At 40.8% G+C, this 11,556-nt stretch overlaps 1 protein-coding gene across 1 annotated transcript in view; it reads right to left on the bottom strand.

The window, feature by feature from the left end:
* Nucleotides 1-503: 503 nt before the first annotated feature.
* zbtb46 (zinc finger and BTB domain containing 46) overlaps nt 504-11,556 on the bottom strand; it is a 103,070-nt gene continuing 92,017 nt past the window's right edge. The window contains exons 4-6 of the mRNA XM_073823421.1: nt 4,280-4,509; nt 3,232-3,274; nt 504-3,118 (exon numbers count right to left, since the gene is read on the bottom strand). Coding sequence (XP_073679522.1) covers nt 2,538-3,118; nt 3,232-3,274; nt 4,280-4,509 — 854 coding nt within the window. The 3' untranslated portion in view covers nt 504-2,537. The remainder of the gene's footprint in view (nt 3,119-3,231; nt 3,275-4,279; nt 4,510-11,556) is intronic.

Below are 11,556 nucleotides of genomic sequence, written 5' to 3'. Positions count from 1 at the left end.
AAATTCAACAAAGAAAGATGAAAAACCCACTACACAGCATAGCATAGCTTCCTATTGTTTGCTGAACAATTGCGGCACAAATTATCAACCCAAACTCACAAAACCAAACATCAAATCCACTACTACAAGTTCTTGTTCTAATTTTTCCATCTTCTGTTAGTAAAAGATTCATACAGAGGCATGTGCTTTGTGTTATTCATACTGTGATGACTGTAATCTCATTAGGCAGTGGTCTAGACTGCCTCAGCTAATAAGCGGATGAGCACCATTTAGGTAAGAACAGACCTGAAACCCAGGTTTACCTAATAATCCATACTCTTGAAAAACCTGGGGAGCATGTGCTGAAACGGCAACATGTTGCACATTTACTGCTTCAGAATCTGTACATCTGCCCTGGAATTGTCTATTATCTACACTTTTCAAAACAGCTGATGGATCGGATCTATGACAGGAAGCTTCTCAAGGTTTTCTTTTATTATTCGTAAAATAAAATGACCACAATGTTCATGATGCTTTCCATCAAAATTTATTGTCTACAAAATTACAACCAACCAGTTACACAATAGTATTGTTCCAAAATATGTAATGTACAGACATCTGTGCTTTTACTCTAAACAATAGTTTCCATTTTGATAATAAAAAATAGTGCAATTCAAAACAGCTGTGACTGAGATTTCTGATGCGTTTTTTACACCCACCATTCAAACCTCTTCCGACAATATCAGAGTGCATCAGTCCTTTCGATTCCTGAGGAGAAAGTGCTAAGACCTTGAAAACTTCAGTGCAAATCTCTCTCTCTCTCGCTCTTTGCATAGGTGATAAACAGTGATTCCTTTCACAAATCATCCCACATTCAACACAGCACCACGTTTGAAAGATAACTGTAATGCTTTCATTCTGTGTTCCAAGCAGATATTATGATTGAATAAAAAACTCAACAAAGCTTTACATTTGACACACAGATTGGATGGTCTATGCAAAAAGTGACTTTCAAGACCTTTACAAAGACACCAGACAAACACCTCCATATTTTATGGGGACAAAAAACTGCAGAACGAAGAGGCCTTTTGAATACTTGGGTATAAGACTTATGGTTAATTTTAGGTGTTTCTAGTATTACAATCCACTTTTCTTTTTCACTGCGTTGTCAGTATGTCCACGCATTCAACACTTCTGCCACAACTTATTTACTGCAACACTGCAAATCCATTGATTTTAAAGAAAAAAATGAGTAACTCAAAAGTCTAACCCTAACTACTGCAATTTGTTGACCACTCGCAAGAAATTCTTAGAGAGGCAAGTCGAGTTTCAAAAATGCATTCACTCTATTTTCGCTCTATTTCAACTCTTCCACACTCTCTAAATGGATCTAGCACATCTCTTATCCGCTATGCACTCCATCTGAGTTTCCTCTAGTGTGTAAGCGCCCACTGATATACTAATGAACTTGTCGTAACTGCATGACATATGTTGTGTGAAAAACGCAATTAGCATAACAACGTCTCCTCCAGGTATTACTACAAGTGTAGACTGCCAGAGTGAAGTGAAGATTTCCCAGATCTCTACCGGATAATTTTGTGGTCTGACCACTCAATGACACGGCTAACTTTCAAGAGCTTAATTCACTTTTGACACTTCCATCTTCAACGATAACCCAAAAACCAGAACTCTAAACGATTCAACATTAATTAGACATATAAAAACATAACCATCAATCCCCTTTTACTTTTCTACTGCCTGTGTTACAGTAAGGCTAGTGTGAGGTCACACAAGGACCGGTCACAACTTTAAAGGACTTACGTCTGTTCCTCTTACATCTTCTTTATCAGTGCGATTCAGAGTCAGCATGGGTGAGAGCTGAGAAGAGCTAATTACTGACATGATTCGGTGCACTCTCATACACACACACACACACACACACACACACACACACACATCTGAAGACAACGTAGCTTGCGGAAAGATTGAGGACATTCCCTAATCTTCCTCATCCCTAATCATGCAGAGCAGAACACAAGAGAGAGAGTGTCTCCTGCAGAGGGCAGCATTGTGCACAGGTTTAACAGCTGAATTCACTACTTAACATCTTGGTGAGTTACAGAGACCCCTGCGCCTGAGTCCGTATTGCAGTCTAAGCATAACAAGATTAGTTCACTTGTAAAGAGAGGGGTGCGAAACCACCCAAAATGAAAAAGCATTGGCATCCAATGCACCGAGATCTCTATGTTCTCCAGTCTTCAGTAAGACCTTGAAAAATCCTGCGTGGTACAAAAAGCAGACAGCTCTATATGCGACAAGAGGAATGACATAAAATGTCTTTATTTTGCATAGCAATTGTGCCTCAGCAGCCACACTCATAAAAAAAACTGACGATTCTTTAGATGTTCGAAGAACATACAAAGCTAATGTACAGTAAAAAAAAAAAAAAAAATGTAGAAACGTCAACAGTGCTGTGGCCAAAACTTGAACTGGGATGACCTGAAGTTTGTATCACATTCCCTTTGTAATCAAATGCTAAATGTTGCTGGTCTGGAGAATCAGTCGTCTATACGGATGTGGTCGTCTTGAAGGTTCCACAGCTGCTCAGTGGGCGAGATTCCCGACTGACAGCAGACCTTCCCATGGGTAGCCAGGTTTTTCTGCGTGCTGAAGGTTCGGGAGCAAGCGGGACACGTGTAGACGCGTTCACTGGAATGCACGGATGACAGGTGGCGGTTCAGGTCCGTCCGGTCACGGAAGTGCTTGAGGCAGTACATGCACTGCATCAGCTTCCGTTTGAGGTGGATGGTCTTCTCATGGCGGTCGGCGTTGGACTTGAGGGTGAAGCTGGCGGGACACTGCGAGCAATGGTAGCGCGCCGGCGGAGGGTTAAGGGGAGACGAGGCCACTAGGGGGCGATGGTGGTCGAGGCAGTCCAGCGAGAGGGCCATGAGCGAGAGTGTGTGGCTGTATTCGTGCTGTCTCAGTTGAAGCAGGCTGCTAAACAGTTGCTTACACAGAGAGCAGGCAAGCTCCTGCCGCCAGCCCGGCCCTCCGCCCTGCACCTCCGCCACACACACTCCATGCTTCTCCTCCACCATCTGATCTTCCTCTACAGGAACCTGGACACGCTCCAGCCCTGAGAGGGAGGGAGAGAGAGGTGAGAACTAACGCCAGGATATCGGCTTATGTATGTGAAAAATAACAGGCAGTCATGTGGCGGGCCATTGGCGTCACAGACGCCACGCGTACCTGCATTGTTATTTGGACTATTGTCTTCATCTTGCATTTCCTCCTGTAAGAATACACACACATGCACATCAACACTTGTGTACTTCTGATCACAGGTCTGTATTGAGGTGTGTGCTCCTGAAGCATGCAAGTTCATGAGGTAAAACACACAAACTGACAAACTAGAAACAGAAGAGATAGACAGGACCCTTGAAGAAAAAAAGATTTGAAGCAACAAAACCTGAGATGCAAAAGAAAGCATGCAATGCATATCCAACAGGTGGAGACAAAGAGAAAACTCTTGGGACACAAGAGGATATTAAGTATTGTCCACGCGGAGAGAGGTGTGTGTTTGTTTTTTGAGGTGGAGGGTTAAGGATCCGATTGTGTTTTTTCCACCCGCTTGTACGTGCATAGGTGCGGCCCATCCCCCTCGTTCTCGTTCTGCCCTCTCTTGCGTAAGAGTGACACATTATGGTTTAAGCAAACAGATGGCTTGTCCACAGAGATGGTACAACTTCTTGGGGGGGAGGTCCTGCGAAACCAAATGCCACCTCAGCACACGGGGAGAATGCAATTTCCTGCTCTCACTCAAGAAAACAAAAACCCACCCTGCCCCTCTGCATTGTCCATCACTATTGATTTCTACCACCACCTGGATCCCCCTCTTATCAGAAGATCCTCAGCTGCGGAAGTGGTCATTATATTCATCAGAATGACAAATGCACAGGGCGCACAAAGAGACGACAGACACTCTGAACTTTTTTTTGGGGGGGGGTGGGGGGGATTTGGAATAGCTGATGGATTGGTTCTGGTTAGGTGGTCCAAATATGTGGGAATCTTTGGAATATCCTTGCACAGGGGCCTTTATTTTTCTCACAGAAAGGAAGAAAGAGCAGAAACATGAATTAACAGAAAAAGAGAACATGCAGGAACAGAGCAGACAATGCAAAAAAAAAAAGCAACAAATCTTCTACAGCAATCCGACAGATTCTTAAAGCGGAGCTATATATCAAGAGACACACAGAGCTGAAGGATAAGTGGTCTACTGGGTGTTTGTTGGACTTACCTCAGTGGGTGAGGCTTTGAGAGCTCGTTCCGTATAGAGCTTGTCTGGGGGGCCCCCAGACTGTGGCATACCGAGGGCCCCTGGGGGCCGTGGCACGGATGGCGGAGGCGGCAGTAGAAGAGGAAGAGGAGGAAGAGTAGACGGATGAGATGAAGAAGACGCCCCGTGTTTGCTACCAAACAGGGCCCCTGGATGGTGGGAGCTGCTGCTGCCATTGGAGCAACGAGGCCCTGAGGAGCACAGGAAATGAGTCTCACCCACCTACTCTCAGACCAGCGGCCATCTTCCACACAGCAGCAAAGAGAGAGGAGGAAGAAAAGGAGGAGGAGGGGAAGGGGGCAAGGGGCACACACAGCCTTCATTTAGAACCAGAGAGGGAGAGGAGGGAGGAGAGGAAGAGACCGGAGTGGGGTTAGGGCTTGGCCTCTCTCGCTCTGTTTTTTTGCTCCTCTCCATCCACCCACGTGCACACGCAAGGGATAGCAGCATGTGTGTAAGTGAGAGATAAAGAAATAGGAAAGAAGAGGCTTTTAAAATGATGGCGGACGTTCTTTTTATTTGAAAAAAAAAAAACATGTCAGGCTACTTGCCAGAATCTGTGCAAGAGTTCAAACAGGGCATACGCAAAATAGTAACCATGCTACATGACAGAAACCAAGAGTAGAAGAGGCAAAGGTTCAGAGAAAGGTGAAAGATTCACGCCAATTATAGAACGTAGAGGGACAAATGTGACATTTTGATTTGACTTCTTTGAGAAATTATTCGTCTTTACTCTTTAAAACCAAATAGCTTTGATGTATAATAATTAGGACTGTCAATTTAATGTGTTAATAAAAAAAAAAATAGACATGCCTTATGACCTCTGTGTAATTTTTCATTAAGGAGTTTTCCTAGTAACCAGTGTTGCCAAGTCTGTGGCTTTCCCGCGGAATTGAGCTAATTCTGACACAGGGTTTTCATGTCCGCGGGTTGAAACGACCATGATAACGTGATATTTATCCCCTGGAATGTGAATTTTACCAGGGGAACCCTGCCAAAAAGCTTGTATTTTACCCACCAGAATGCGATTGTGCTAGTTTCGGGATAGTTCCGAGTAGCAATTGACCCTTCGCAATAACTCGCCCCCCTTCGTTACTGTCGGTATGTAGGACAAACTATGCTACTCTCACGTTCTCACGTAGTGAAAAATACATCGTGGAACAAAGAAGAAACAGACATTGCACTGTCAGACAAGACAGAGGGGGTTATTTTAGGTATGAAACAAAGTCTCAGCTTTTCAAATTTTGTAATTTTGTAAGAAATTCAAACAATAAAAAATATTTTGTGGCTCTTTTATGTGTCGTAACAGTTTGATGTAGCACCTCAAGCAGCACGTAAACCGATCATCTCTTCCTCTCTACTACTTATGACATGAAATAAACATGAATGAACATAAGATATCTTGTTTCAAGTTCAAGTCCACTAGGGTTAATCCACTCTCTAGTGTGGTTTGTCATACAAAAATGGCAGATTCTGCATTATGATTGGTCAGATCACTTGTCAGTCAAACTCCCTGCAAAGGGTCAACTGGGCATGCTATGTTGTGAAAACTTGGCAACCCTGCTAGCAAGTTTCATCTCAAGATACATTAAAGCTTTTCAAATGACTTAACTTGACACTGCGTTCTAAAAAACAGTGCTCATGCCACAAGACTTGACGCAATGGATGCAGACGTTAGTTACATCAGTGACATTTCGCTGGGAAAAAAACTGTCAATAGTGTGGTAATGTACTTCATTTGACATGACCAACTAAACCTAATTCTAATTTTTTTGGGAAATCTTCCGACTTCACATGAAATTCCTGAAAGGGTCACTGGATTTTACCTGAGAAAATTCATGAACAACAGTAAATTTGAGTGCAACTTTAGACTTTTATATTCACTTTTTGTTACTTCTATTCAGTGATCCCACAATAACTTCTTTTACAACGTTTACCATTTTATAACAGCCATATTTCATTTTTCAGATGTGACCTAGACATCTACTATATACAAGGTCATCTGAATAAGGCCTTCTTTTTTTCAAGCCACTTTGTTTCTGAATCTTGTCTTTTTTTGGCAAAAAAATGTTTGTGGACTCCCGCTGTTGGGAATATGTTGGAATTGCTGGTTAAGCGAGTAGTTTTTCATGTCTGCGGCTTGAAGCAACCCCAATAATGTGATATTTAGCCCCTGAAATGCAAATTTTACCAGGGGAACCCCACCAAACCACTGTGTATTTAACCCCCCGAACGTGAAATGAAATGAAATGACTTAACGTGACACTGCATTCAAAGAAACAGTGCTCATGCTGCAAGTTTTGATGCAATGGATGCAGACATTAGTTACATTAGTGACATTTCACTGTAAAAAAAACTGTCAATAGGGTGGCAGTGAATTAATCAGAATTCAGACAGTAGTCACTTTGAAACCAAGCAGCTTTCTATGGGTCAAGTGAATCAACATTACCAACTGAACCTAATTTGAATGTTTTCTTCTAATTCAAATCTTTTGACTTCACATGAAATTCCTGAAAGAATGACCGAATTTCACCTGAGAAAGTTTCCGAACAACAGTTAATGTGACCACAACTTTAGACTCCAATATTCACATTTGTTCTTTCTATTCAGTGATTCCACAGTAACTTCTTTGACAAAGTTTGCAATTTAATAACAGCCATATTTCATTTTTCAGACAGACGTGCTAGACATCTACTATATACAAGGTCATCTGAATAGACAGTATAAACGAGGCTAAGCTTTTTTCAAGCCACTGTGTTTCTGAATCTCGTCTTTTTTTGGACATGAATGTTTGTGGACTCCTGTTGTTGGGAATATGTTGGAGTTGCTGGTTAAGCGCTAAGTGGACAGATGCACATGCTACAGTAATGCACAACCACGAACAGATTCCTGGAATTCTCCTCTCCTACACCGTCCACTCCCATCGAGCACACATCACCCTCTCATTTCTCCTTCCTTTTGTCTGCAATGTGTAAATGCAGCCGTGCTGCAAACTCCCCTACATCAATTAACAGTAACTGAAACTGAATGTATGGTTCACATCAAACTGTCCGTCCACTGTCATTCTCTCATTTCTAAAATTCCCAATCTAAAGTGCACTTAGGTATTTTAATGGTGGTTGTGAAACTTTCCAGGAAAGTCTTTGGGGGGGATAAGTGAAAACAATGTGGTGCAGGTTTGATAGGATCTGGCATGGGCATTTGACCCTAATGACCACCAACTGTGGTCGATTACAATAGAAATTTAAAGACAGATCACAGGTCAGGCTTTGAGACCAAGCCTGTAAAGCTTTGTCTCAGACTTTGGCGTAAAGATGAACTAACTTTCACATCCCTCCTATTAATTATCTAAATAAAGTAACATGTCCTACGGTTGGTTTCCCAATCTAATGGAATCTACAGGGAGAAAATGCTCATCTGAATGTAGAAACAATGAGTAGCTGGGAGGATACAGGAAATCATGTTATGCTATTACAGCTCATGATACACCATATTAAAGAGAAAATAACACATAGTAGCTGGCCAACTGAGGTTAACCACTAGTTGCTATGTCATAGTGTGCCTTTTCTAAGGAAAACGATACTAACCTTCATATGTTACTTTCCCATGATGATACCTGACTGCTGACAATATTTGTGTGGTTTGGAAGATACGTTCGTCTCAGACCTCTTTGTTGTGTGAACTGTCGGTGTTTTCAAAATATCGTACTTTAAAATGTTGGTCATCTGGGTACTTTTAGTGGACTTTTTATGAATACTGTAAATTCTGACATAATATTCTTTTAACATACTGTTTTTCACCTATAATATAGAAGGGAAGTATGCATATTTGGATACACGAGTATACGCTAACCTGCCTAGCTACAACCCACCCCGAAGGGTAATGACCTATGAATTGTGCAAAAAAGGAAGCAGACAAATAGCTCGAACTGCAGGACAGTTTTACTTTCATTAGTGAAGCATTTACACCCAACCAGGAAGGCACATGCTCAGGTCCAATTTAATGAAATTTCAGCCCAAAAATAGCCGAAAATTCAACTCACTTCTGCTGACAGATTGCCAACAGATGCACAATTATGAGCACATTCATTTGAATTCCACTTAAGAAAGCAACTGAATCTACTTGGTTCCAACTAATATCCAAATTGCACTCCAGCATGTCCCATCTACCATAATTTAAATTGAATTATCTCAGGTTCATGTCAATAGTACAGAAATGTTTTACAATCAAGAGTGCTAAACTAAGAGTTTTTGTTTATCCAATATCAGTTTTTTTTTTCAAAGAACTGTAGTTCTCATTGAAATTTTGATTCAAAAGTAGAATATTTATGTATTCAATATTCTATTTATTAAAGCATGTGATCAAGTTAGTGTTTTTTAAGCATTTTTCATTAATTCCAAAAGAACAACTCAAGGCAGTAACAATTAAAACAATATATTTTGTTCTCTGTAAATATTTGTCAGGGACACTGAGACTTACTTTAAATTTCACCAAGCTGATTACTTATTAAAAACTCCCACAGATAATGTTCTCAGGCCATTTTAAGTCTTATTTTGACGTAACAAAGTGGATATATCTAAGTGTGTGAGTTGTTTACTTACTTTTTTAAAATTAGTCTTCCCATTAATACCATTATACTGTTCACTCAGACTGATTCGCAAACACAGAATGCACATGAACGCAAGAGGCGGGATTTATCGCATGAACCAAACACAGCCGATCATAACCAGTCATATCCAATCGTATCGCAATAGAGGCATTGCCTCCTCTCACGTGTCTTTCCCACATTCATTCTCAATTATCCCCCACCAAACTCACTGCACGCTTTAAGGGGTCTGTTAAAACTCAATGGGCTCAGGGGAGGCAAGAGAAACACATACTCTCGCTTTAACTTTACCTGCTGGTGTCGCTGCTGGACAATGTTTCTTTAAAAAAAACAAGTACTAAGAATTTTTTCTCATCTAATATTTCGAGGAGACACTACCTCCCTTGCCTCCTTGGAGGAAAACCCCCTGCTGTATATGTATATTAATTAATATATAAATCTATTGTGGTTGGGAATGAGTATTGAGTGTGTAAATGGTTGTTTCTTTGGAACAACTCAACAACTCTGATTCCTAGTAAGTGCAAATTTGTATATCCGTACACACACACAGACACACACACTCTCCCTTGAGACTCCGGCAGTGGCGTTGAAGAGGACAGGTTGTCAGCTTGCTGTCAGTGTGTATAGATCAGTAGAGAAGACAGACACACACCTAAAGCAAATCACACCACCAAACCTGACCCAGGATCAGCCAATAACACACTATCTGGGTTAATCACAGCAGCCTGCAGGACGCAAGGGGACCCGCCATGACCCGCTCGGCTCGATCAAATCAATTCCTTTCCCAGAGATTTCAACAAATCTACTTTGAAGTTTGGGAGAGGAGGGCGACTAGTGATCCGTCAGAGCGGTGCGGTGCGGTTCAATGAGCACTGTTTGTTTTAGAGGGGCGCAGACCCCCAAACTATCATTAGTTGATCAGTTACATATTAATGAGAGCTAGTGTGGTGTGTTTGTGTGTGCTCACTACACATATCTTTATGTAGAACATGGTTGAGATCTTAAAAAATGGATTTTCATATCTCCAGTAAAATCAACATGAATTAATCTGTTTACATTCTTAAAGTAGAAGTTCACTTCCAGAACAAAAAATTACAGATCATTTACTAACCCTTAGTCATCCAAGAAATTCATGTCTTTCTTCAGTCGTAAAGAAATTATGTTCGAGGAAAACATTTCAGGATTTCTGTCCATATAGTGGACTTCTATGGTGCCCCCGAGTTTGAACTTCCAAAATGCAGCTTCAAAGGGCTCTAAATGATCCTAGCCGAAACGATTGGTTATTTTCTAAAAATATTTGACAATTTATATACTTTTTAACCTCAAATGCTTGTCTTGTCCAGTTCTGTGTTTTCCAGTTCAAGACAGTTAGGGTATGTCGAAAAACTCCCATCTCATTTTCTCCTACAACTTTAAAATCATCCTACATCGCTGCAGAAGTACTGACCCAGTGTTTACAAAGTAAACGCACAAGGAGGGTCAAAAGCCCTTTACAAAAATACCCTAACTGTCTTAAACCGGAATGCACAGAGTTGAAACAGAGCTAGACAAGATGAGCATTTAAGGTTAAAAAGTATATACATTTTTTTTTCTTTAGAAATTAACCAATCGTTTCGCAAGATAAGAACCTTTTTCCTTGGCTGGGATTGTTTAGAGCCCTTTGAAGCTCATTTAAACTGCATTTTGGAAGTTCAAACTCGCAGGCACCATTGAAGTCCACTATATGGAGAACATTCCTAAAATAGTTTTTCCTCAAAAAAAGCTTTACGACTGAAGAAAGAAAGACATGAACATCTTGGATGACAAGGGAGTGAGTAAATTATCTGAAAATTTTGTTCTGGAAGTGAACTTCTCCTTTAATATAGGGCCTACGCTGGACAGGCATACAACACCCAAAAAATGAAAAATTTCCTCTCTTTAATGTCGTTCCAAACCAATGTAATTTTATTCAAAAGCTCTGAAAAAAGGATGTAAAGCACTTTAAAATGTGTGCATTTTATTCAAAATCTTCTGAAGTTGTATGTTAGCTATGAGGGACCAAATTTGGTTTTGAACTCAAGAACTACATCATTCGGTTTTGCAAATTAATCACTGAGTACGTTTACATGGACAACAATATTCCGATTTTAATGCGATTAAGACAATACTCTGATTAAGAAGCAACCATGTAAACTGAGATTTTTGATTAATTTAATCCGACTATAGTCATAATCGGAGTAAACACAAATCGAATTAAGACAGGTGGTGTATTCCTATTTTAGTCGCATTATGGAAGACATGTACACACCTTAATCACACTATTCCCCTTGTGTAGGACATTTCGCCACATTTTGCGACAGGATACTTACTAATGCTGCGTTCCAGGCAGTTTTTTGAGCTTGTAAATCACGACTTCAAACCACGACTCAGGACTTTGTAGCGTTCCAGGCAAGTCACGCCAAACGGCCTAAGCGCATTTATTATTTTTATATTATTACTAATTTGATTGCAACGTTATATTGTCCTAAACTCTATTTTTCCACCGTGTGCCACTTGCATAAACACCGCACCCCTAGAGGCTGATATTGTTATTTCTCGGGCTATGTTACGTCAGAACTCGGAACAGGGAGTACGTCGATCTAGTACGAGTTCACG

Source organism: Garra rufa, chromosome 18 (genome assembly GCF_049309525.1).
Source record: "Garra rufa chromosome 18, GarRuf1.0, whole genome shotgun sequence".
Classification (NCBI taxonomy): Eukaryota; Metazoa; Chordata; class Actinopteri; order Cypriniformes; family Cyprinidae; genus Garra; species Garra rufa.
This window is presented reverse-complemented; position numbering and strand designations above follow the sequence as displayed.